The 27,893-nt window shown below is 47.1% G+C and overlaps 1 protein-coding gene across 2 annotated transcripts; it reads left to right on the top strand.

The window, feature by feature from the left end:
* The first annotated feature begins 532 nt into the window (after positions 1-532).
* erfl1 (Ets2 repressor factor like 1) lies at positions 533-27,893 on the top strand. 2 transcript variants are annotated; one of them, XM_028981385.1, is made up of 7 exons: positions 533-647; positions 2,724-2,852; positions 20,202-20,278; positions 20,620-20,854; positions 21,980-22,166; positions 24,869-24,998; positions 26,012-27,893. In XM_028981385.1, the coding sequence occupies exons 3-7, from the start codon at positions 20,215-20,217 to the stop codon at positions 26,845-26,847; spliced, it is 1,452 nt and encodes a 483-aa protein (XP_028837218.1). In that variant the 5' UTR covers positions 533-647; positions 2,724-2,852; positions 20,202-20,214; the 3' UTR covers positions 26,848-27,893. The 2 variants fall into 2 exon arrangements, with proteins under 2 accessions (XP_028837218.1, XP_028837219.1); XM_028981386.1 differs by lacking the exon at positions 2,724-2,852 and having other exon boundaries at positions 567-647.

Here is a 27,893-nt window from a genome sequence, read left to right as displayed (position 1 = left end):
GATAGGAGCGTGGAAGCGTGGAAGCGTGGAGCGCAGCTTGCCTCGCCTTGGCCTTGAATTCGCGGAGTAAAACTCGGCGGCGAACGGAAGCCGCTCTGGAAAGTTTGCGGGTTACGGGGTGTCGAGAGCAAGAAAAACGATGTGGGGAAAATGCGTGAAAAGACGTGACGTTGGTGCGTTGTGGGGTTCAGAACACGGCGAAGCGTGCAGGAGCAAGAAGGATGGAGTGAAGAAGAAAGAGGGAGGGAGAGGGAGACAACAACACACACACACACACACACACACACACACACACACCTCATACACGAGACAGAGGAACGGAAACGGGTCGAATCCTACTTCAAATTCTCTTTCCTCTCGGCTTGTCGACCGGGGAAAACAAACCGACCCGAGGCGCAGCGAATGGGGATTTACTAATTAAACTACTTACACAGCGCGGGGTGCACACCCTCCTCCTCCTCTTCCTCCTCCTCCTCCTCCTCCTCCTGCTCCCCATCCCTCCCACCCTCCTCCTCCTCAGTTCCCGCGGTCCGGGTTATTAGCGTGGAGAGCTGCTTCCACGCCGCCCGGCTCGGTGCGCTCCTGGAACCCCGCGCCGGAGGTGGATTCTGTCTCGCCGGGGAGCGGAGCGGTCCGGAACAGCCGAGGTACGATCCCGATCCCGATCCCGATCCCAACACTCGCGGGAATCGTCCGAGGATTCTTGTCGTTAAGGGGCTGAATGTCAGAATTTACCACGGCGAGAAACTATAATAAATAACAACTATTATTATTATTATTATTATTATTATTATCAACAATTATTATTATTGTTGTTTTGTATTGTTTTGTCGTTATTGGATTTTTTACTTAAGCTTTTGTAATGAAGACGTATCGACAGATCAAAATAAAGCAATTCGCCGCCTTCATATTCTAATCTCAGTGGAACGCTGTAAAACAGGTTATTGCGTATTGAATGAACATGAACGTTTTTTTTTCGGAGTGTGTGTGTGTGTGTGTGTGTGAAGGATGGGGGGTGGGGGTCCCGGGGTTTCACGTCCGGTCCGGGATCAGGCGTTAAGTGTCTCTATTCGTTAAATCCGGGCGTCGATCCCTCACCTGCGCGCCGCGCCATCAATCAGCCAATTAAACAGACGCGCCGCGCCGCTCGCCGGCGGAACGTCACATGTCGGCCGCGGTTCGGCACGCTTGTCCTGTCCTGCTCGCGAGTGATAACCGGGCACGATGGGGGAGCCCCGGTCCAGAGAGAGACCTCACCGTGCATTAAAAAAAAAAGCGGAGGATCCACGTTTATTATATGATCAACCCACGTAACTCAGATCTCGGCGCGGCATTTACACGAACATGAATATCTTTTTCAAATGCTAAACAACACTTCTGAAATGCATCTATAGGTCGCACTTTTATACGAAGTTTTTTTCCGAGCCTGTTCGTATTCGGAGATGTGGGACATGTTCCTGCTCTTCCTTCCACAAACCTGTTTCGAAACGGACAGGACGAACCTGCGCGGCATGTCGCCACATTTGGACATTTGTTCCCTACTTTGTTTTGTCTGTATGTAAATACAGTTTATAGCTCTTCGTGGTGTCGGCTATTTATTAAAGGCGAGTTCTCGCCCTCGTGTTCCCCGCAACATTTCTCCAAACTTGAACCCGCGTAAAGTCTCGAAATGCCGGCTCAGTTTTCACGGTCTGACGCTTGACTTTTTCTGTGATTTGTCGCTGTGATTGGGAGAATTTCCCGACTATCTGTGAGCTGCGTTACTGCCTCCACGCCCTCACGTGTCCCCCACTGTCGATATTTGGTTTAAAAATTTCCGCCGATGTGGGGCATTTGGGGAGCTCTGCCCCCCAACACACACACACACACACACACACACCTCAGTGAGCACACATGGGTCCAGCAACAGGAAAATGTCGCTGTGGTTTTGTAATAGTTTCATGACAAAATCAACTATACAACTATACCAATTAAATACATTTATATATAACCATAATCCTGTACTGCTGTCATTTTCTCACTGGATTTCGTTATAATTAAGTTTCGTTTTTCTTGTTTTGCTTCCTCGGACAATAATAATTATAACAACAATATATATTTAATAATGACATATTTAGTTAATCCAAAAATATTCATACAAAACGACAATTTAATTTAATTGGATCAAATTAAAATGATCAGTTTTTTTGTTTTATGCTGGTATTAATGATATTTTAGAGGTAAATTCGTTTTGCATTGGCCACATTATTATTCTTACCATCATTAATCTTTACAAATTACTTAGTTTTAAAGTATATGTACGTGTACTCATATTACCGCATAACCGCGAATTTAAATATGTTAAATATAGTTCTGTGTTCTTCCTGTCATGTCATCCTTTTTTACAATTTTTATTAAAACTGCTGTTATAGTCAGTTGAATGTCCAGTTAAAGGAATAAAAAGCCGCACATGAAGGTGCAGAAATGAATTTTGTTGTGAATGGGAAAGGAGCACTATGATGAATTACTGTAGGACGATGACTAAATCAGTATCACAATGTAAATTTGTCAGCAGAATAGGAAATAAAAAATGTTTATTAATTTAAGAGTATTAAATAATTATTATTTAACTTTTTTTTTTTTACTAAATTTACTAAAGTAAAGCTGAAATAATTAAAACGTCGGGAAAAGTCATGATCATTTCCTTTTTATATTCAAGTCCAGTAAATGTTCATTTATTTCAGAGTCGTTTCTCTTCGGGCCGAGTCGGCGCTTCATTAAACCTCCACGAACCCACGGAGGTCCGGCCGGATCTGGACAGTTCGGCGCTGGCCTCGGGTGTCCGTCTGAGGCGAGGCGGCTCAGGAGTCCCGGTGAGTCCGAAAAAATAAAACGGTCTTTAATATAAAGATCGCGAGGCGCGCAGTTTTATATTAACAGCGTGGACGCGGCTCGGTTCCCATAAAGAAGCTCAAAGTGGACGTAATAATCCAAAAACGGACCATACTCTCCGCGTCCTGAGTACGAGGTGCCCTTTGTGGTGGTGAGTTGTCCACCCTGCGCCTGCCACACAAACCACCCTGTCGGTCGTGTAGAGGCTAATTATTCTCATAAGGGAATTAAACAACATTCAAATTATTGTGTGAAAAGACTTTCTCGTGGATTTCCCCCATGTACTCAATATAGGCTTTGTTTAACGTTGCCTTCATCTTCGTCCCTGGAGTCTAATATGCCCCCCCCCCCCCCCCTCCCTCTCTTCCCACCACCCCACCTTGGGGTTAGAACACCTGGTAGCTACAAACTCGTACACAATAATAACCCCAATATCTCTGTCTATCTCTCTATCTCGCCGGTCGGGGAGCGTCTGAGAGGCTGGCAGTAGTGAAAGGTCACTTAATCAATGGCACCCAATTTGACAAATCCTGGCCACTCTTATCATCTGAGCAGCGTTTAGGGGCGAGAGAGGGGCAGAGTGATAAACACTTAATCCCAGCCACAGTCGGGCGAGGGGAAAGGGAGCAAGTCACGGCGGTGGAGGAGGGGGACGAGGGAGACAAAGTCGAGCGGCTAGAGGAGGAAGGGTGCCGACGGAGCGGGGAGTAAAGCGGCAGAATGGAAGGGACCTGTGCTGGAAGCCCGCACCCCCGACTGTCATCATGCACGCTAACCAGCAACACTTTAGTTACCATGGCAGCATCCTGTCGCCGGCGAGGTCTGTAGAGTCTGCAGAGGCCACCAAATGAGGGAATGAGGTCTGATTGAGGACGGTGATGGAATTCAGATTGAGATTAAATCTCTGCCTAATACCACAATTACCGTACAATAGCATAATAATGCAATATTTCTCGATATTATCCATCGTTTTATGCATCACTTCATATTCCTGCTACAGTGCAACAAACTTCATCAGTCCAGCTGTACTTCCTATACAGGTAAAAATCTATAGGAGAATTATGTAGATGGTGTATAATTAACATAACAACCTGATGGGACTGTGGTGGAACAGGTGACATTCCTGGAGCTAATCCTGGATAGAGGAATGCCTGAGTTAACATGCAACACTGGCCCATACTTTTTTTGTATAGACAAAGGAATATACATATGAACTCATTAAAATATTTTATTTCACAATAAGAAATATTTCATAAATACTAACACATGGCGTGGCCTTCTGGAAGCACATGGTAACATGAATCGGGTCGTAAACCTGAAATAGACAAACATGAACGCTTTCCCAGAGGTGCTGAAATCTCAAATTGGTCATAAAATGTGCTGATAACTCAAGACATTGTTTGACTTGTAGTAAAAGATCAAGAAGCAAACTGTGAGAAAACTACAACTTTATTAAGTAAAATATGGTAGTAATTCTATATAAAGTAGTAAATCAGCCAGGATTTGAGATCGTCATCTTTTAACACTTGGTCTTAGTCGGTCTATCAGATATTAACCACAGATGGAGGGACGGAGGGCCGAGTTTTTTTTTGCCATAATCCGGAGAGGAAGAAGGAGAGAAGAAAGCAGAGATGAGCTGGTCTGCAGCGCTCGAGCGGGGACTTGCCAGGCCCAGCAGCCACACGGACGTCCTCAGTAAAGGCTCGATGTAATTCAATTGAGATTAGTCGCGTTGGCATGACAGGAGATCCCTAGTATTGCCAAAGCACTTAGGAGGCAATGACAGGCTCACATCGACGTCTGTTAATACAACACTCCACAACTGGCCATGCATCCCCTCTGCCGAGCTGAGGGAGAAAAGCCGTAACTGCGCCTCCGCGGGGAGCGGGGCGGCCGAAGAGGGGAACTTTGAAATGTGAGAGCTCACGACAAAGCGCAGAGCTGTCCTCCAGCGAATGGAGGGCAGAGGGGAGGGGGAGTCGGATTCTGGGAAGATTTAGTGGAGACTTACAAGGGGGGAGATTAAGTCGACGTATCCCCGGTCAGTCATTAATCCGATTTAAGAGCAATTAAGGTAAGACTGATTCCTTCCTGAGGAGAGAGTGAGGGAGTGTGAGAGTGAGGGGTGCGGAGATGGGTCGTGACGAGGAGGGGGACAGTAGCGCAGAAGCCGAGGCCCAGTCCTCACCAAAAATCACAAATACAAACAATATTTTGCTCGACTTCTTCACATTTCATCCCAGATGTAGGTATGTAGTGGACCAGTAAACAGATGAAGTAAAAGGAATTATTGTGAAACGAGCATTATTGCCAATTATTGGTAATAACAAGTTAAGATACACACACTGATGACATCTTATATATTTAGACACTTCATTACCGTAGGTAATAAAATCAAAATACACTATAAATCACTATTATACTGGATATATTCTCATCGATGTTTTGTTTTTTTTAGATTAGGTTATAAAAAAATTAAAATAAAAAACTTAAAACGACCTTTGCCGTGGATATTTCTCAGTGTCGCCATCTCTCCTGGCGTGAGAAGTAATTCTGTCAGCGTCCTGATGTGCAGCGGTAAGAGGCTCGCGCTCGGGGGAGAAGACAATGATGAAATGGGGAACATCGCGGCCCCCCCTCCTCCCCTCCTCCCGTGTACCTGTGGCCCCTTTTCTCGTCGCTGCTGCTCCAGATGTGTATCGGGCCCCAGGGGTCGGCGCGGAGGCTCCAGTTTTGGTGTAGCGTCGCTGCGTCTGCTGGGAGATGGTGGTAGCGATAGCTCCGCCGCTTGACGTGTACACAACGGCACATAAATCATGTACGCACACACACACACACACACACACTGTTTATCTCGTCCTCTGCAGTTCAGATCAGAGGAGCCTCTGAAGCTAGATTAAATGTGTTATGCTGTGCATTAAGGGAGCACGCGTTTTGCCATATTCTGCATTATACGTCTGCTGCAAATTATGGGCGATGGGGGGAGAAATAATAATATAATGTAACACTTACACTTACAGCCTCTACATCATCCGCCATCGGAATGGTTTCAGGCCTGCGCTGTTCCGAACAGGGCTGTGTTTCAGTATTCATTATGCTTACAAGGGTGACCGTCCTTGCATTTGACCCAGGACGTCCCAGCCGATACCACACATTGATTCCGGGGGCGGGGGGGGTTCGTATTTAGCACGGACGCCTCTCGTCATGATGCGCTCATTTTACACTCTTTACATCCCCGTGCAGGCGGCTCCTCCATTAGGCCCCTCGTTTTTTATGGCGCCGGAGCGCCGCCGGCGCCCGCTGCTTTGCTGGTTGTTGAGCGAGATGAAGTGGTATTGACTGGGCTGTGATGAAGAGGGAAGGTCTGCTCAGCCCCTGTGTCCAAAGTGACTGTGGCATCTAATACACTGCTGCAGTGTGGCCTCTCCAGCTGCTCTTCACGCGCCACGCTGAGCCTGGACGGATCAATATGCAACACCCCGAACACGGGGGGGGGCAATATATAAGAGCAGAGGAGACGGGAGAATGATAAAAAAAAGGGGGGGGGGATAAATGGACGAACGTGGCGAATGGAAGAATGTGAGTTTTATATCGCCGTCGTCTTTTAAACTCGGCGAAAGGAGACCTCGAGAGTGAAGGAGAGCGAGGCGAGCGAGAGAACATGAACAAGTGGGCTGTAGGAGAGCGGGTAGGACCTACGCCAGCGTGAGAGAGACCACAGACTCGGCTCTGGCGAGGAAGCGGCTCCGCCAAACGAGAAAAGGAACAGGATGGAAAGAGGAAAAAGCAGAGGATACATCAAGGTCCAAGGAGGAGAAAAAAAAAAGATGACACAGGAGGAGGATGGAGAGGGAAAGCGCAGAGCGAGGGAACAGAGGAGGGAAGCAGGGGGAAAGACAGAGAAACGCAGAGAGGGAGGGGGGGCAAAATTTCCATCAGGTTTTTCAATTGGGGCAGATCAATACTGTATTAGAGCTCACCTTGACCCTGTCCCCCCCCCTTCCCTTTGCCCTGCCACACAGACCAAGCTACTCACACACACAGCAGGGGACAGAGGGGAAGAGCGATTGCATTACGGCCTGCCTTTCTGCGACCAAAGTGGCAGAAAATGGCACAATAACGGCAGAGCCGGAGGAAGAAAGGAAGAAGACGGAAGAGAATGAAGCGCTGGACGTACAGTGTAGTGTGTGTGTCGTTTTACTTTTTGGGGGGAGTGGATGGTCCCATATGTCCAGCCTGGAGGGCAGTGGAGGGACGTCGTAGTAGCAGGTGAACTTTGATGTCCGCCATGGTCTGGCTGCTTAACAGGGAGATCAATTTACTCTCTTTCTCTCTCTCTCTCTCTCTCTCTCTCTGTCTCTGGCTTGCAATGGTAGAAATGGGTCTTTACATTTTACAAAAAAACAGGAACATTTTTAACATATTAATGAATACATACGGCATTACATTTCACGCAATGTTGCTAAGGTTACATTTACAGGCCAAGCTCGGTGTAGGTGTTGACATTTTTAAGATTTTAAGAGGGCTGTTTTGAGTGAGAGAGGTTGTTTTGTTTATCGGATATGATTACTATACACCTCACCATTCAAGCCCGCCACGATACGTCGCAGGGACACACGTGTCACTCGCACAAGCTGCAGGACAAATATACTGCTCAGCATGGCGCGCGCGCCACCAGCACTTCCCATCGCGAGGAGGGGGGCGGGATGGTCGGGGGGGGGGCGAATGTGGGGAGACTGAATGAAAAAAAATTGATCCGGGAATTTAGCATTTAGACACAGTTTACAAAGTGATACAGAGCGGGTCCCGAGGAGCGGGTCTGTCCCCCCCACCCACCCACGACCACGCCAACCCTGCGTACAGTACAGTCCGACGCGACGGTGTCCTTTACAGAAACATCTTACGGACAATTAGTGAAAGATCCTACACGAGTTTATCAAAGAGATGGAAATTCCGTAACGAAGCGGTGACGGACGCGCGTTCCCGACGTGGCGAACACGCGGTGTCGCTCTGGCTGATGGCAACAAAAAAGAAGAAAGAAAGAAGAAAAAAAAAAAGAAAAAAGGAGAGAGAAGAAAAAAAGAAATCGATCGCCGGGGATAGCGGTGCGCGTCGGAGGATCGTATCTTGTCAAAATAATATATTACCCTCATCCCCGGCTGATCGATGCGCCGGATTAGGAACGGAGGGGCTCTTCTCTCTCTCTCTCCCCCTCCCTCCCTCCTTCTCTCCATCCCGCGCAGTTTAATATTTACCTCCGTGAAGCAGCGGCCGCCACGGCGCTTCACTCTTAATTGATTCCGACACTCGGGGCTTCTGTGCTCGGGCTGCGGATGAAGGGAGGGAGGGAGGGAGGGAGGGAGGGAGGCTGGGGCGTGGAGAGGAGAAGAGGAAGAGAAGGAGGAATGAAGTAGAGGAGAGAAGTGCCACATGGCAGGCTGGTGAATAAAACAGAATATGAATGTGGGATGCACAGTGGTTTCTGGAACTTGCCAGCAAGTAAAACCAGAGAGAGGAGGTGAAGAGGGGTGCAAAAGTAAGGGGGGGGGGCGCTCTTCAGGAGCAGGAAATGTATCCGGAAGAGGAGGAGGAAATAGAAGCGTGGATGGGGAAGTGGGGAGAAGATGAGCCTTGGGAGGAGGGACAGCGCCCTGCTCAGTAAACGAGTGGGATTAAGAGGCCGCCGTGAAGATAAATAGAAAGATGGAGGGAAAGAAGAGAGATGACAGCGGTACAGGGAAACACTAAAACTCAAATTGGGGGGGGGGCAGACGGGGGGAGAGAAAGTGTGGTGGGGGGGTGGCGAGGTGACAGGAGGTAGACGGAAAGCAGGAGCGATGAGGTGGGGAGAGGGAGAGGCCATATTTCTCCCTTGAAGGAACTGGCCTGTCGCCTCGCAATAAAACGGGCCGCACTGGGTGACTTATGTGTAGATCTAAGCTTTGTCAATATTTCTTTCTGTCTCCTCTTCTTCCCTTATTCCCATCTCTCCTGCCGCCGCCCTGGTTCACTGGACCCCCTTCCCTTCCAGCCAAGCACCTTAAAACCTTAAAGCCCCCCCTTTTTTCGGGTAACACTCAGGAATCACACCAGCTCCTCCTCGCCTGCTTCTTTCCTGTATTTATTCACAAATGCCACTTGCATCGTGAACGGTTTGCACCATCTCGGCTGTCATTGACGGCTGTGTACTTTACTGGGTCCAAAGGGGAATTGCACATCACCCCCGAATTCTTCCGGCACCCCCTGTACCCCTGGAAACGGGCGTTAAAAACATCGGTTTTACATAAACTGTGATTGTGATGCCACATAAGGTGGAGACAGTAGGAGAGGAAGCAGCACACGTTTATGATGGTGAACATTCACCAGACCATGTGAACAAGTGGGCCAATCGGTGCACTAGTGGCCTAGCGGTTAAGGAAGCGGCCTTGTAATCAGAAGGTTGCCGGTTCGAATCCCCATCCGCCAAGGTGCCACTGAGGTGCCACCGTGCAAAAGCACCGTCCCCACACACTGCTCCCCGGGCGCCTGTCATGGCTGCCCAATGCTCACCAAGGGTGATGCTTAAATGCAGAGGACACAGAGGACACCGTGTGCTGTGCTGCAGTGTCTCATAAAGACAATCACTTCACTTTCAAGTGACGTGTGCATGCTGGACTGCAAACACAATTCTGCCACCTTTTTGCGCGCATATGGTGAAATTTCAGATCTCATTGTACACTCACACTCACACTCACACCACAGCAAGCCAATCAGATCAGCAGCCCTTGCTGCTCTCTGTGCTCTCATCCCAGTCGTTTCCCGAACCCTGGCGAGAGCCCCTCTATCGTATTATGTCCAGAGGAAAGTCATTCTGGAAGATTCTGAGCCCCCCTCTCCCTCGCACCCCTCTCCTCCCCACTTTCTCCGTTCCTCCATCCCACCCTGCGTGTTTATTTACACCGTGCCGGGCCGCGCTGACTCGGGGACAGGTAACAGAAGTGTCACTTGTCATTATTCCCCTAATTCGGCCATCCGTCATCACACGCCGGCCGTGGCGAGCGGCGTTACGCGCGGCGCCGAGGTGGAGATTCGATTTGACACGCGTGGAGGCGGGAGGCGTGGGAGAAGGGGGCTTGTTAGGGGAGTGGGAATAAGGTCCGGAGTTTGACCGGAGACAAAGGAAAATCTCAGCAGGGTGGCGAGACGGGGGGACGAGGGCGCCACACGCCCCCCCACACACGTACACGACGTCGGATGCCCTCGTATGACATGTAAAAAGTTTGTTCTTTTCATCTCTTTACTCTCCGTCCATCGCATCAGTCCGTTTTTTAACGAGCCGTGGCGCAACAGCCGCCGCGTCCGTGAAATAGTTGCGAAGTTCGCAGACGTTCAACTTGGGCGATGCAGCTCCGACACAGAGAGACGCATCCGGATCTCACACACACACACACACACACGCACACACACACACACACACACACACACACTCCGGCGGGGGTCTCTGCACCTCCCGCGCGTAACGGCGGGGTCTCCGTGGTGCACCTGGATATCGTGGACTTGTTAGAGGGTTAGACGCGCTGGAGACGGAGTTAGTGTTGGCTTTACTTCTCCCCTCGGCCCCACGCCGTGGCGGCCAATTGGTATGGGTTCCCGCGCGTCGGCGGGCTCCTCGTGGGATCCGTGGATTTGATCACGAGCGAGCTCACCACAGGACCCCAAATCCGGTTGCGTCTCCGTGTGCTGACAGAAGTAAAAGTCGTAATCTGAATACGAATGTGTACAGTGTCTGAATCACGATGCACGAAATTCGCTTGTATTAAAAAGAAAATTACGCCCTGAAATATTTTTGAGGTAATTTGGCATTTTTTCTGTTTATTTAAAAAAAATCGTAAAAATGAGACAGCGCAGATCGCAACTTCTTTAACTCTGGAAAAAAATGGTAATAAGGCTAATAACATTACGATTGCACCATGATTGAAGTCCATATTAATTAATCTGGACGACGTCGCTGGTGAGGTAATGGATGATGGGAAAAAAATCCCAGTTGATTTGATTTGTCTCCGCAGAGGCCGAAGAGGACAATTAATTAGATATACATTTAGATTATTGTTATTATTATTACTGTTGTGTTTTATAGTAATAGTTATTATGCGTAATTAGCATTTTGTAGTTAGTCTCGGTGTTGGTGTACTGAAACACAGTGACTCGGAAAAACAGAGAAGGAAACAGAGCCGCGGTTTCATTTCCACCCGTACACGAACAGCGTGTCGTGGACCGTGCCTGTTGAGTGGGATGGCGGGGGGTTGGACACGGGTCCGAACGGCAGCCGGACCGGTGGGTGAGACCGACCGACGGACAGACAGAAAGAGTGGTAGTCAGGGGAAGGCGAGCCGGGCCGGTGGGTGAGACCGACCGGCGGACCGACCGACAGACAGACAGATAGAGGGATAGACAGGGGAAGGCGAGCCGGGCCGGCGGGTGTTACCGACAGACCGACCGACAGAGGGGATAGACAGGGGAAGGCGAGCCGGGCCAGTGGGTGAGACCGACCGACAGACCGACGGACACACCGACAGAGGGGTAGACAGGGGAAAGCGAGCCGGGCCGGTAGGTGAGACCGACCGACAGAGGGGTAGACAGGGGAAATATATTCGGGCCGGTGGGTGAGACCGACCGACGGACAGATAGACAGATAGAGGGGACAGACAGGGGAAGGCGAGCCGGGCCGGTGGGTGAGACCGACCGACCGACAGATAGACAGAGGGGACAGACAGGGGAAAGCGGGCCGGGCCGGTAGGTGAGACCGACCGACAGAGGGGTAGACAGGGGAAAGCGGGCCGGGCCGGTAGGTGAGACCGACCGACAGAGGGGTAGACAGGGGAAAGCGAGCCGCCGGACCGGGAGATTGATCGCGCGCGCCGAGTTCGGGATCAGGGCGGCCACAGTTTATCCCCCCTGCGCGTAATTCTGCACTTAATCACCATCATAATGGCAGGGAGAAGGAGCGAGGAGGAGAGAAGGAGGCGGAGGAAGGTTAAGTGGATGGAGATGCGGGTGAGCGATTAGCTTATGCTCCGGGACTGCAAAAAAGAGAACAGATGGAAAGTCGGGCTTTTGCGCGCCGAATAAAGAGAAGAGGAACATGTACAGCGGGCCGATGGGAGCTTAATTAAAGCTAATGAACCTGTTGTCAGGCGGGAGAGATGGAGGGCAGGTACGGGAAGCCGGCGGGGACTTTTGGAGTTCGCGAACTCCAAAAAGTTGTCGAACCCGAAACCCGGGCGCGCGTGCAGGTTTTTCGATGCCACCCTCCTTAATGAATTGGCCAATTAATGAAGCTGATTGGCTCGGTGACTCCCCAACCTGGAATTCCATTTTCAGAACGAGTCTCTCTCCACTGTGACCTACGATCAGAAACTTTTTTTAAAATATAAATATAATATATATATATTTAATACCCTTTCTGCGTTTATCGCGTAGCTTCTGTTGCGCAATTTGATCACCAGGCTTAATTAATAAACACCTTTAAAAGCTCACTTTTACATTTTGCGCATTTTTTTTTTGTTGTGCTTGTTGAATGAACCTTATAAATTTATTTCCCTCATCATCCCACCCCTCTTCCTCCTCCATCCCTCTCTCTCCAACGATTATCCTCTCGTCTAATTAGAAATCGATGCCGCGTGGCCGGCGGGTATTCGCGATGTGTTTGTGGACGCAGAGAACAATTCCCTGGACAGAAGTGGAAAAGAAAAGAAAGGAGCAGGACGCGCGCGTACACACACACACACACACACACACACACACGGAGCTACTGACAAGCCTCTACAGCGCTTCCAGCTATACTTCTCTTAAAAAGCAGGGAAGTCGAGACTTCAAGAGAAACGAACCTCCTTTTGCCGCGTAACCGTGGGCGCGCGGGGACCGGAGCAGGGGATGAATTTTACGTTTTATCACGTAAACACACACACACATAAAAAAAATAAAACCAACAACGCAGACGCCTTTATTTACGGGGTTTGCCTATTAATAGACTCCGGTTGCCGCATTTTAATACTCTTTAGAAATAACTGAATATTTGTTTTCACTGTGCGCTTCGTTCAGGCCGAGGGTTCGGGTTGGACACGGGTCTTCAGGCAGATTCAGGAACATTCTGGGATTAAATGGCGTTAATCAAGTGAACTATACACTATATAGCACTGCTACTTCTAATAATAATCGCAATAATAATTTCCTGAATCATTTTCCGACGTTGGTGCCGTTGTGAGCTGAAGTCGATGCCAGGGGACCAGGGGACCAGGGGACCAGGGGACCCCGCTCCTGCCCACCGAATCGGACCCCGCGTCCCGCGGAGAGGAGGCGACAGCGGCGTCGGCTTAGCGCCATTACAGCTGTAGCAATCGAAGCTAAACGAATTAGGAAGCCCGGCCGTCGGTGCGGAGGGAGAAACGGTAAAAGAAAGTGAAAAAGAGAGGGAGGGGGTTCCCTTTATTAGTTCACCTCGCGCCGCCGCCGCCGCCGCCGCTGCTCTTTATTTCTTTCCCCGTAATCGGTTTGAATCTGTGTTCCGCAGAGATTTAACTTTTTTTTGTCGAGCACTGAACAAAAGCTGCAAACCGTTCCCAAAATATGCAAAAAAAAAAACCCGCGCCAAAATAAATGATGTGACGCGCATGGAGAGCTTGTTGCGCACGGTGGAGAGGTGGCAGCGACGCGCTCCGGGACTGTTGACTTTACCCTTTTTAAGCTTTTATTTAATCTCGAATCGCCTGTTTTTCTCTCTCTCCACCACCCCCCCCCCTCCATCGAACTCTGGTTCCGGTTCAGATTCGGCGAATGGCGCCGAACTCCCGCGCAGCGCGAGGAGAGGCGCGTCGATTTCACTCCATTTCGTCAACCCGTCCTTCTTTTTTTTATTTCTTTATTTTTTACCCCCTTCCCCTCCTCCCTCCCTCCCTCCCTCCCTCGTCGAGGCCCACAAGCCCCTGCGTTCTGCGCGTGTTTACAGCTCGGTTCGTCCGTCCATCCGTCCGTCCATCCCGGGCTCTCATTAAACGTCCCTCCATCCCGCGCTCTCTCCCTAATTTATACGCGCCTCTCTCTCTCTCCCTCTCTCTCTCTCCCTCTCTCTCCCTCTCTCTCTCTCGCCCGTGGCGATGTGATGGTGAGAAATGTGTTTACAAAACTCGCGCTGGCGCAGATCAAACCGCGGCGCCGAATCAAAGGGCATGAAAGGGAGACGAGGCGGGAGAGATGGAGACCCCTGCGCAACTCCGCGGTTCTTCATGTTCTCTCGTCTCGCCTGCGTGTTTCAGTTAGACAGAGAGTGTGTGTGTGTGTGTGTGTGTTTAAAGCCCGCGAAAAACAACTGTTAGTATTTGCCAGTTAAACAGGAGATAATGCAATATTGATGTCGCTGACACACTAACACACTGACTGATGTGCAGAGACAGTCGCGTTCTGGGTCCCTCTGGCTGAAAAGTAATGTTCACGGCGCTTCCTGATTTGTAACCTTTAGAAAAAGACGTTTTTTAAAAGACTTTTTGACCTTGCCACGAAAACACCCACGAAAATCTCCCAAAAGTGTGGCAGAGCCAAACATCGGACGGCTTAAGTGTCACGACGAGCAAATGTGTGTGTGTGTGTGTGTGTGTGTGTGTGTTGGAGACAGAAGAGTCGTGACGGGGGTAAAGAGGGTGGCGTGGGGCTGGTGGGGCAGACAGGGAGCGATTATATCAGGGTTTATGTATGAGCTATTGATTGAGTCCGTGGTGACTTCTTGAGTGGTTAATTTTTGAAGTGGGAGGATAGAGCGAGTAACCTCCAGACTGGGGGGGGGGGATAAAGAGAGAAGGATTGGGGGGGGGGGTCCTGGGCAGTGAAGGACTGGGGAGGGGGACTTATTTCAAGTACAATATTTCTTTTGACTCTGTGGTGATATTATGAGGAGCTCTTGTCGGTGGCTGGATGGGGGGGGGGGGGTACATGTCCACCCTTCATCACCTACTGGAGTCACAGAGCTCCCGCGCTTTTTTCCAGGTTTCACCACCATATAGGCCCATCTCCTTGTAGATCACTTGCTTTTTTTATTTTAGTACTTATGGAGGTAAAAAAAAATCTTACAAAATTCAGACTTCACAGGCTTTTACAGATATCATGAAAGTGAAGTGAAAAATCACCCTCGGTGAGCAGTGGGCAGCCGTGACAGGCGCCCGGGGAGCAGTGCGTGGGGACGGTGCTTTGCTCAGTGGCACCTCGGCGGCACCTCGGCGGATCGGGATTCGAACCGGCAACATTCTTATTACGACGCCGCTTCCTTAACCGCCAGGCCGCCACACGCCGTCGTCGTCTCCCCGCGCATCGCGCCCTCCCCGCGCGTAACGGCGGTCGTTACGCGCGTAAAGCGCGCGCGCGTCGCGCGCGAGCGGAGCGCGAGGTCTTCTCCTTCCTCTTTCCCCATCTCCCTTCCTCCTCGCGCGGGTTTTGATCTCTCAGCCGCGAGATCAAAGGCGCTCTCTGGCTATTAGTCAGCGCGAGCCATTGATCCCGCATCGATCCGCGCGAGACAGAGAGCCGCCCCGCGAACACGCCGTACCGGGCTCCCCAAAGCTCTCCCGCGCGTCGGGAGAGAGAGAGAGAGAGAGAGAGAGGTGGGGTGTGTGTGTGTGTGTGTGTGTGCGCGTGTGTGTGCGAGCGTGCGTGCGCGCGCGCGCGCGTGCTTCTCCGGTGCCGGCAGAAACCGAGCTCGAGCTTTTTCTTTTGCCGCGGGACATGAAACAATGAGGCTCGAGCCGGTTTTAATAAAGCGCGCTTTCCCGCCTTTCAACTCTGGCGCGAGGCGGACGAGCCGGCAGCGGAGAGCGATCGATAATTAATGACGATGAATAATTTAACCCTATCGATTGATACTTTTTTTTTTCTCCCCACCACCCCTTTTTCTTATATCTTAAGGCCGATGTTGCATAGCCCGCTATACCACGGTTCTATCGCATCACCCCTCCTTCAGGTTGGGGAACTTCGTCTGCCTCTTCACCAAGTTCACCCCAAGTCTCCAACTTCTCTCCCACTCTCACCTTATTATCCAGATGCGATAGGAAACAGTTTGGAGACCTGGACATCTACCATTCTGGTCTGCTGAAAAAGTGTCACAGATTATTGTCACAGCAGAATTGGTCTTTTTTTTATTATTTGGAAATTCCTTCCACCTCATGGCCACTTTCTCTATTTTTGTCTGTGGTTAGTATCCTTCAGTCTCGGGCCTCCTCCATCTTGACCACGTTCTTTCCCTCCCTCTGCCTCCCCTTCTGTCTCCTAACAAATTCACAGTCCATTCCCTCTGTTCTCCAACCCTGAGGCTGTGCAGTGTGTCAGAGAAGACCAGAGAGAGGAAGAGAGAGAGGGATGGGGGGGCTCAGTCGGTCCCTTTTCAGTGGCGGCCAAAAAAGATGAGATGGACGCTGAGGTTTCATGCTCGAAGATGAGGCTACAAGACTTTTTTTTTTCTCTTCTTCTTTTCTTTTTTTTACTCTTCACAGAGTCTCATTCCGAATCCGTCTCTGGACACAGATGGAGACAAAACGTTGCCCGTGTGTCACGCTCTTCCCTTGCTGCCTTCCTCCTTTCATTCATCTCAGCGCCCCATTGCAGTTCCCCGCTCCTCTTCCCTTCCTTTACATCTTTTCAGCAGCATCTTGCATACCTTTGCGTGGTGCATATCGTCGTTGAATTATGCCTGTAAATTGTATTCTCTCCGTTCTGACATTCGTTTGAAAAATGTTACAAATGGCAATGAGATAAAAGCAACAATAATAAGTTATTAATTAGTGAATTTCACTGCTTGGTAAAATGTGGCAATTTAGTGCTGTTTAAATGTGTGAATTTGGGTCTGAAAATATAAATGTAACGCAACAATAATCAAAGCGCCATTTCGACTGCTGACCAGGTTGTATCCTCATAGAATTCAGCTGATAAACTGAAATATAATAAATTCAGATGTGGTAACTACCAAAATGCAAAGAGATCAGATGTCTGTCACAACCCAAATTTAAATGAAAGGGTGTTATTGATATGATTTTTTTTTTCAGACACAACCCCATAAATCATACCACCAATGAAATGCAGCATGATCCGTTAGAATCTATTTTAGACTCTCAGGTTTGCATAATGACTTTTGCGAATTATGCCCCTGTTTATCCCCAATGGCTGGGTGATAATGACATGAAATGAAATAACTTCACAAGAGTTTTAAAACTGTATTATTTGGTAACTACAGTGAAATGAGAGTCGGTGTACAGCCGGTTAAATGGAGGAAGGGCACACATACAGGTGTATATAGGACCAGACCGCTGAAGACTACGTAAGGAAAGTTTCACCCCCTGGTCCAGTAAGTGTAGTGACCTTCCCGGGAATTCAGCGTGGGGTGGCTTCAGCAGCACTTCACTCTGCACCTCTGATCTACTCAGATGTGTGTGTGTGTGTGTGATTGTCAGTGTCTGGGTACTGACGTTATGTTATGCTTGCAGCTAACGGCCTGCTTCATTGACTCATCCCACTTGAATGAAATGCGTCTCAATCTGCTGCCTTTCTTTGCATGCAACCTGCACGGATTGTTTGCGCGCAACTGCACACGACCGAGTGCGTTGCGGCGCACACGTCTCTGGGTGTGTATGCGCCGCATCCATGCTCCATTAGTCTATGTGTGTGTCTCCACATCTAGCGGAGTGTGAGAAGATGTATTCCCTGGGCTGCTAGTTATAATGTTTCTGGGGGTGATTGGGGGAACTTGAAAGCCCTGCGCTGCCCAAATCAAAACTAACAAGGAAATGATGGGGGCTCCTTTATCTCCTCACTGGCCTGGGGGTGGATGAGGGGAGCAAGAGAGGGAGATCAGGGAAGGGATACGGGGGGTGGAGGGAGTGGTGGTGATGGGGAGGAGGAGGAGGGGGGGGTGCTGGCTTCCTCTTTGATTTGTAAAAAATGCATTACCTCCGAAATCAAACGGAAAATTACTGAGCAGGAGCAAAACATACAGAGCGAGAGAGAGGGTGGGGGTGGGGGGGGAGATGGAGCGAGAGGATAGGTGAGTGTGGAGGTAGTAGGAGGGAGAAGGAAGAACGGATTCTCCGTTATGGATAGGTTGGCCAATAAAACTGTACGTGTGGGTATAGATTTTACTGCGGTGCATACTAGGAGAGAGAAAAGAGGCTGTGATAAAGACATCCTCGACTTTAGCAGCACACATGAATGCAGAACCGTTACATTCACCACCTCGCACAGAAAATTTGAGTTTCTGAATCGGAAAAAAAAGAGGTTGATTTATATATTGATTGTTATAACAATATATAACAATACCGTCCCCACACACTGCTGCCCACTGCCCGCCAGGGGTGATGCGTTAAATGCAGGGGACACATTTCACTGTGTGAAAACACACTCGCCTATGAACCAGAAGACCCGGGTTCGAATCCCACTTACTACCATTGTGTCCCTGAGCAAGACACTTAACCATAACTACTGATTGTAAGTTCTGGATAAGGGCGTCTGACAAATGCTGTAAATGTAAATGTAATGTAAATGTGCACTTTCACTTTCAATACCCATGAGTTAGGACATTCATCTGATAAATGTAAGCAGTGTAGAGCTGTTGAAGGTATTTTGAAACAGAACTGAAATGAACCTTGAAAAAAGTAAAAAAAAGTTAAAGAAATGAATGATCATGTAATGTGCAAAAAAAAATTCTGCAGTGAAAACGAGATTTTTGGGAGGGAGTGTGGGCCCAAGACTAAAAAGAAAAGTAGGTGTGTGACAGCAAGAGAAGGGGAGAGTCAGAAAGATGGCGAGAAAGACAGAGAGCGTGCGGGCGAGCGAGAGTGAGAGAGAAGTGCCTGGAGTTAGCAATAATAATTTATACAAACACACCTTAATAATTCACATTCCATTTCTATGCTGGAGGGAAAATCCAAAATTCACAGGGCATAATTAAATAGAGGCGGTGAGGAGAGGAACATGGGAAGACCAGTGTACAGTCTTTCACTCTCTCTCCTATTCCAACCTTTACGAGAAAAATAAATAAAAAAATAACAAGATTGCTGAGCCGGCCCCACTTTCTTCTCATCCACATCACCTGCTGTAGTGTGTTGAGGTATACACACACACACACACACACACATTTAAATAGCAAAGAAAAAAAGCATTAAAAAGCATTCAATCATGTCCCATTTGATGCCATTTCAGATGCTGTCATAACCTGTTTGTAGTTAACAATTAGTCGTGTAGTGGTTGTTTTAAATGGAGTAGAGCAGGCCTATCCTGGGGTCCAAACTGGGGGCCAAACTGTGAAAAGCTGACAGATTTAAAATGTCCCACGGCCTATTGCGTAAAAACAATATACTTTTAATCCGAATTTAAATGTGCCAGCTAGTGGATAGTCATGGCCACCTACCTCACACTGTTGCTCTCTAATTATCTAAAGCATGTGACCTTTGGCAAAAGGACTAAACAAAATATTTTTTTACATAGAAACAAACTAGTCAAAATTAATGAATAAATACTCTCCTAATGACCAACTATTGGCCCATGTTTTATCAGTAGTTTTGGAAAATGCGCCCATGACACTAGGTTCTGATACGTACCATGACAAAAAAAAAAAAAGAAAAAGAAATCAAAGAAATCATTGCAAGTATGAATAACATTTAAAAAGTTTGGAAAAATCAGTACTAATTGCTTCAGCCATGAACTGTGTAGACCTATTTTTTTCATCAAAGGGAAAAAAAAACTTTTCAAGAGACCTTTTGATTTTGTTTCTTTTTGAAAATATAAAAAAGACTCACATTTTCCCCCTACATCGCCTGAGGAATGCCCCTTGGTTACTGTAGTGAAGGACATTGTATCAAATAGGAGTGAATTGATGGATTTTGCCGGCCCTTCAAGTGTCACCCCACACCGTATCCTTAAATACATTTGTGTAGCGGGATGAAATGGGGACGTCTGTTTTAACGGCTTCACTTTCACTTTTAATGGCGTCAACCTCCTGACGTTATACACAGAGCCCTTTGTCCTCGAACGAGACTGCTTCATGCAGGGCACCCTGAAACACCTTGGGCTGTCTTTCCAAATGTCACACACATGGCAACAGAACCGTACCAAAAGTCCCCCAACTTTCAGTGCGTAGGACACGCTGTGCTGATGGACTGTTGCCTCCTGAATGTCTTCATTCATCTGGTTTAGCATGGATAGAACGTATGATATCTGCATTCAGTCCTAGCGTACTGCGGTAAAATACATACTGAACATACTGAATAGTAGATTTATTTTTGTGCTAATGTGAACTGGCATGTTTTCTCCCCCTCCTGAAGGTGTAGTGGAGGCATGGACTGTAATTGCGTCAGTGACCTACTGCTCACACCCCCGGTCCCAGCCCTCTGGACGCCAGGTGAGCCCTCCATCCAACTGTCTACATGATTTCAAAATATGCATTAACAAAAATGTTCAAACGTTTAAATGTTATTATCTTAGGAACCAACTGTGCGTCTTAATCGCTTTTTGTTTGCACTGAATAATTCCGAACACACCAGCATTTTTCACAAGTGTGCGGGAGAGACTTTGATGCGCTAACCTAAAGACAACAATCCCCGGGGCTGACAGTCGGCTATTAAACACAGGAGTTAGCCGCCCCTACACTGCATCAGTCATTTAGACAGATATCCCCCTGGCTAGCATCTAAAACCAATAAGATCTCATCTACATGCCCCTTTCCTGCCTCTGCCTCCCCAGGCATTGCCTTCCCGGACTGGGCCTACAAGCCTGAGTCGAGCCCCGGCTCGCGGCAGATCCAGCTGTGGCACTTCATCCTGGAGCTGCTGCAGAAGGAGGAGTACCAGGGGGTGATCGCCTGGCAGGGGGACTATGGCGAATTCGTGATCAAAGACCCAGACGAGGTGGCAAGGCTGTGGGGCATTCGGAAATGCAAACCCCACATGAACTATGACAAGCTGAGCCGTGCGCTGAGGTAGGCGCGGCGCGGCGCCGTGTGCATCTGGGGAGTGTTGCCATTAATTAAACATCTTCATGGATATGCAGAGATAATGTTTATTTTTGCTTAATGCGGGATAAATGTGTGCTGTGAAGAGGGTACGTTTCCCTGGACAGCATGCGAAACACAATAGAACGAACCATCAAGAATGCCGGTGTCTTCCACCTCCTTCTGTCTTTGAATATTCACGCCGTGCCAGGAATAAAAAGTCAATAAGGATTCTGGATTTAATCCCTCTTGAAATCAGTTTTAAGAAAAATACCAAGTTTTAAGTTATCAAAAGCAGCCCCCCCCCCCCTTCTATTGATGCCCCCCTCCCCTCAGTCTCCTTTTAACTCCCAGGTTTATGCAAATCATATTCAGGCCTATTCTGTCTTCTATGCCTTATCCACCTTCACCCCTCAATACCCCCCCCCTCCTTCCCCAATCCCTTCTGTAATAGGTGCTGTCGCTCTTGTCTAATTGTTATGAATTGGGCCAGACCATAATTAGCCTAGTTGATTAGCCTTGTTTAATTGCTCAATTAAGGGGCAGTGCACAATTGCCACACAAAGCAAAACCACACAAATAATTGCCGTGGCTGAACAGCACTCATGAACACTGTCTGCTCAGGGGTGAAGCCCCACATGAAGTCAGATATTAGCAGCACAAACTAAACTATCAGTGGCGTGTCGACGGCCAGTGCACCAAAAGGAGCCTCCCAGTCCCCTGCTAGGTTTCATCCGTAATGAACGTGAAGAAGATGCACAATCCCGATACTAGATGGTTCTGTCTAATAGAGTGATAGATAGATTCATATATAGATTTATTTTTTTTATTAATCATTTTGACAATACTGGAATTAAGGCAGTACTGAATGGAGATACCTTTTCTGATAACTCGATGGAAAATATTTAAATATTTCAATGTAAACATACAGTGTTCAATGTTGGGGTTCATTCAGATACTTCTTTGTTATAAAGATTTTTTTTAAATATTATTTTATTGCATATTTTAAATTCTATGTATGCTCTCTTTAATGATTTACATGTGTAGTACATACTAATTATGTTATTTTCCATCCAACCTTTAAATCAACCATATTTTTTAACTTGTCACCAGGTACTACTACAACAAACGCATTTTGCATAAAACCAAAGGCAAGCGCTTCACCTACAAGTTCAACTTCAGCAAGGTGGTCCTGGTGAATTACCCTCTGTTGGACATGGCCAGTTCTCCTTTTCTGCTTGCACACAACCATTTCAATGGCAGCTCGGCGACGCCAGACTGTAGCCCCGTAACCCCTGAGGTGAGCAGAGCATCTGGTTAGGACTTGGTATGAGGGGTCTTGGGCTGGAAGGGAAATATTCATGGATAGAAAGAGAATGAGGACACAGCAGATGCCACTGGTAATTTTGCATAAAAAGACTTCCTGGATCTCAGTCTGAAAATAAAAACGAAAATTGGGACCCATGCTCATCTTTTGAAAGCCACCACAATATTCAAAGGCTGATAGAAATGCTTAAAAAATGGATTAATGGAAAGTTTAATGGAGCAAAAGCCATGTTAGAGGAAATAGTGATATCCACTACAAACCAGAACAATATGCTACTTTTTCAAAATTGTATAAATAATTTTAATTTTAAAAAGTATCTATTTTTTTATTACAATAATAAAAAAAACATATATATATATATATATATATATATATATATATATATATATATATATATATATATATATAAATCACACACACACACACATATATATTAGTTATATATTCCTAATATAAAATTGTAGTACCAATAGATAAGCCACTCAAAAGTCACCAAATTAGAGTAACATTTTCAGGATGACTTAAAGCTACCAATATATATAGTGTGTGTATATATATAAATTATATGTAAATTATATTATATTAAATTTACAAATATATAAGGATGAGCCCTGCTTCATTTTTGTTTATTTGCTTTGCTTTCATTTATTGGACTGAGTATGTTTGATAGATGTGGAATACATATCTCTGTTCAGTCATTGGAAGGTTTAAGTCATCCTGAAACTTTTACTGTAATGATAACCTGAGTGGCTTTTTTGTTGGTACTACAATTTTATTATATTGCATTACAACACATTTCACCAATTATCAACATTGTCTCAATGTGAAATTAGTTGCAATGTACAAATTAGCTTTAACTGAGAAATTGTATAATTTTGAGTAACAGTTTGGTAAGACCACCCTGAACAGCAGACAATTTGTTTTTCAAAAGTTCCTCCTGGCAAAATTGCACAAGCTCCTTTAAGTTAGGCTTTTATATTGTTGCTGTATGTTTAGGGTCTTGGAGACTGTTGGTGCCAGTTTTCTGGTGAATTGCAGCAGCAGGTTTTGCTTCAGGAAAGCTTCCTTTCATTTTCCTTCTGTCTTTGTTCCTCTCTGTGCTGCAGTGGAGCAGCCCCCCAAGCACGAGGCTGCCATCAGCCATGCAGCACTGTAAGGACAGTGTTGTGTGCACTTTTAGATTTGTGCAAAACTCTAGTCTCATCCAACCATAGAATCCTTCTTCAATTGTCAAGTCCCTTGCATACCCGAGGAATATTTTTTTCAATAAAGCATTCTTATAGCACACTTTTCAAAGATTTATCTTATCATGCTCTTCTTACTAGTTTTAAAGGCTTGAATGATCAACAATAACTTAGACACTAACAGTATTAATAATTATGCAACAACATTGTTCTTACATGCATCTTTCATTTATTAGTTTTTACATTTCCTAATTTGACATAATAAAAAAAGAATAAAAAGTGTAATTAGGATCACCGAAGTTAAAACTTGACTTTTGTGAGTCAGATGAAGGAGAACTTGAGGTGGAGTTAAGCGTCCTTAAAACAAAAGAAGACATTATCCCTCTCACATCCCCGTCTGGGATGGCGTATCCATCCCTGACATCAACTGAAAATGAAAGTAGCTGGTAAAGGGGTGCGTCAGATCATTGTGTGGTAATTAATGCAGCTTTGTTAAGCAATCGAGATCAACTAGCTTGGAAGTACAGTCCTGTCTTTCAAATTTGGAGCAAAGAGTGACTTTATTATTGATCTGCGGCAGCGCTGGAGAAAAGAGAGAAGGCGTCTTAGCAGTGTGTCCCCTGTGACTCCAATGACGACTCTACTGTTTCCTTTATATAGCACCACCTGTCCCTGCAATGGCTTAACGCTGTCTTCTAAACTTGTCTAACCTTCACACCGTCTGTGTTTTGGTCATCCATATGAAAAGTGGACCTTGTCATAAAAGCATAACATGGAATATGTAAGGTGAACATTACTGAACATATGCTGAGACAAAGATCAGTGTAGGTCATGACTGGCAACCCCAAGTGGAGGGACGGGCGCTCTAAAAGCCCGGAGTGAACAGTTAAGACATGGATCTAGAGTGGAAGGGATCACACAGAGATCGCTTATGAATTTTACCTTGACACCCCTGATAGGGAAGCCCAAATTAACTTTTTTTTTTTTTTCATTTTTATTTCACTGGCAGGTCGGTTTGTATTAATCTTTCACCTTGCTTTAACCTTGGTTACCCTCCACCCTGTAATTTATGGAGTCATAAGCTGTGTGAGCAAAATTAAAGGATTAATTGCAAACTGTGAAGGAAGCACAACTATTATATGAATGTGTTGATTAAGTGATGAGTGACTAAATGTGCTCAGCTGCCTGTTGCAAAGCATCATTCCACCACCATTCAGACATGTAGAGCCTATTAATGCAGAAAAAGTGTTTCTATTGCGGTTTTGCCAAAATGTGCCAAATACTACTATTCCCTTAATGCAAATAGGAGGTTAATGGGAATGTGACTTTTAATAATAATAATAATAATTAGAATTCATGTCCAAATATCTGAAATTGTGTCCGCTAGAAAGACTCCAATGTAACTTTGCACTATGGTGAGCTCGATCAGTATTATAGTGACTGAATGAATGGTTATAATGCATTCTCACTGGCCATCTGTCTCTCTACCAGACCCTGCAGTCCGTCTTCCCTCGCCTGCCAGACTCCAGTAGAGGGGGTTCTTTGTTTGACCGCAGTAGCGGTGCGCCGGGGCCGGAGGGAGACAAACTCAGGCTGGATACCTTTCCTTTCCTCGGATCAGGTAAGGGGGACCAAAGTGTGAGGGGCGAACACGTTAGAGGCAAGATTCTTTTTTTCTCTTCATGAACGGCGTGTTTACCATGAACAGACAAAGGGAGTGCGGAGGGATTTTTTTGGTTGTGAAAGAGGTGTTTTAAGCGATCAAAGGAGCAATGTGAGGTGGTGTGATTTCATGTTTTTGCCTTTTTACTCACTTAATTCTCTACACACCAGAGCCCTCATCATGTGTTGTGTGTGCGTGTGTGTGTGTCAACACTGCCAAAAAGGCTCCTTTGTCTTTGTGAACCCCCAGTACAGTGCAAGGCTGCAGTCACGGTGCTACAGAATGTGTTTGTGAGCTGTTTGTTGTGCAGCTCCCCTCAACAACACGCCCCCCCCCCCCCTCTGCCCCCACTTTGTTTGTCCTCGGGTCCTATTCCTCCCTCTCTCCCTCCTTACCCCCTTCTCTCTCCCATGTGTACCCCCTGTCCTAATCCCTTCCCAGGCAGGAAGGCCCTAATTGAGGGTGCAGGCTTCAGTTTGTGGCCTGTGGGCACCCATTACTGTGTTTTCATAAGCAAGTGAGGCCTGCCTGACTGATTCAATATTCATGTGTCTGCCAGCGACTCCCGGCCCGACACACCGAGACTATACCCCTGTCAAATTAGCCCTGCATAGCAAATAACAGAGAGCATGTGAAGAGAGAGAGGGTGAGAGAGCGAGAGGATGGTGGTGTGGCAGAGACACATGTAGGGATGGTGGAGTCAGGAAGTGCTCGGAAGGGAAGTGGGAAGGAGTTCTTTTGTACGGCGGGGTGAAAACATGGCACTGACAGCTTGCAGTGTTATGTAGGATCAACTGAGGCTTCATTTAAAATCTTTCAGGCACCTTTATTTAGTCCATAATTTTTTGTGGGGGTAATTAAATAAGAGTAGTGTGCTTATATTATAAATTATTAACATTTTCTATTGAAACCATGGTGTCAAGGTAAAATTCAGTTCTAACGGCTCCTCGTGTCTCTCTTCCTCCCCACAGGGGCACCTTGTTACTCCAAACCCCCGTCCCTCTTGGGCCCTTACCCTCGTAACCCTCCTTTTGACTACCCCTGGGGCTTCAACCCCTACCTCCCAGGGGCCTTCTCACTCAACAACTGCCCCAAACTGCCCCCTGGCTCTCTCTACCCATCTCATTTCTATCCCAACCCACTGCAGACCAGCCTGTCCCAGCTTCCCCACCCCTTTTCCTCCCTTTTGCCCCCAGGGGACACGGGGGCAAGTGAGAGGAGTGGAGTTCAACCCGGAGGTACCAACGGATCAGCGGGAAGCCAGCCTCCGCGACTCTGCATCCCCCCCTACCCAGGGAGTCTGACGCTTGGCAGGACTGAGCTTGGGAGCGGTGGAACAGTGGTGGTGGACAGGGAGAGGGGGGAGTCCAACACTCCTGCAGTTGGAGGGGGTGTGCTGGGGATGGGCTTGAGCCTGGGAATAGGTGGGGTGGGTTTAGGTAATGGAGGCAGACAAAGTCCCTCCGATCGGCGAGGAGGGGTGAAGCAGGACCCTGAGTCTGGTTCGGAGCTGGAGATCACTGACCTGAGCGACTGCAGCTCAGAGAACGAGAACGAGCCCGACTTTCCCTTGACCAAGGAGACCCGACTAGGGGGGAGATCACGGATCCTGGACATCAAGGTGGGAGGGATTGCAGGTGCCCTGCCACCTCTCTCTTCCCTGCCGCCACCAGCGTCCCCCCACCCCCTGAAAAGTCTGGTGCCGCTCACCCCACCACCACCGTCCCTCCCTCCTTCTCTCTCTCCATCCCGCACCCTGGCCGACCGACACAGGGAGACAGAGACACTCAAAATGGCCCACAGTTAATAGAATTGTTTTCAATGTCCTTAAATGTCCTCTCTCTCTTTCTTGATTTTAGAACTCCCCAGAACATTTCCTGGCCATTCCTCGACTAACGTTCCCACATCTCTCTCTTTAAAATCTGTCTACATTATGTTCAGTTCTTGCTTAAAGTCCTATACTTTAGCACTGAAATTGTGAGCAGAACTCACTTTTCCAGTTAAAATACTGTTTTAACACAGATCACAAATCACAGGCACAGACACAGAAAAAAATAATATTAAAATGAAGCTTCTTTTCATTCAGACTGGTCCTGTGAATACCGATGAATGTTGCACTGCACGTTATACAGTAGAATACCATTTATTTTTTCTTTATCTTTCACAGGGAGTTACAAGACACTAGACAGCAAGTGGGACACATGGAGTTAAATGGCTTGCTTAATGGCGAGTAAATTACACTTGAGGAATGCACTGTATTAAAGCACTCTAAGGCCTAACAGTATAAGACAAAATGCAATAACGGTAACAGGGAGCTGCTTTTAACCAATTTAAAGCGGTTTATACTGTTGCAATTAGGCACGTTTTGGACGTAATTGAATTTTATCAAGGTTTATTTGACAGTGATCCGTAGCACTGTCAAACATTGCCATCTTGTGGTTACCCATGGATACTACATTTGGGTGAGAACCGTGAGTTTCTGTCTGACAAGCGTTTCTGTCACCTACTGAAGGTCTTACTTAATACTGCCAGATTTCATTTACTAATTTGTTGTCATGTTTATTTTATAATATATTGATTTTTATGTATGTAATCTGTGTAAAAAGAGAGAAGGTGTCAAATCACTTAAATTTGTATCTGTATTTCAATTGTATATATTTTAATATTGTACACATTACATTTAATTATCATGGCTATTATATGATATAGGTGTATTGATGTGAGTTGATTCTGTATTTAAATGACAACAGACATTTGAAGAACTATAGTTGTATCATGAACTGAAGCAATGGATTGGAGGGCATGACAGCTCTGTTATAAGTGCAATGTTCAGAAAGGGAACATTTTAATATT

This window comes from Denticeps clupeoides, chromosome 5 (genome assembly GCF_900700375.1).
Source record: "Denticeps clupeoides chromosome 5, fDenClu1.1, whole genome shotgun sequence".
Classification (NCBI taxonomy): domain Eukaryota; kingdom Metazoa; phylum Chordata; class Actinopteri; order Clupeiformes; family Denticipitidae; genus Denticeps; species Denticeps clupeoides.
This window is presented reverse-complemented; position numbering and strand designations above follow the sequence as displayed.

Coding starts and splice junctions, on each gene's coding strand:
- erfl1 (XM_028981385.1), top strand. CDS start 20,215: ATGGACTGTAATTGCGTCAGTGACCTACTGCTCACACCCCCGGTCCCA. Junction 20,279..20,619: donor CCCAGCCCTCTGGACGCCAG/GTGAGCCCTCCA, acceptor CTGCCTCCCCAG/GCATTGCCTTCCCGGACTGG. Junction 20,855..21,979: donor AAGCTGAGCCGTGCGCTGAG/GTAGGCGCGGCG, acceptor ACTTGTCACCAG/GTACTACTACAACAAACGCA.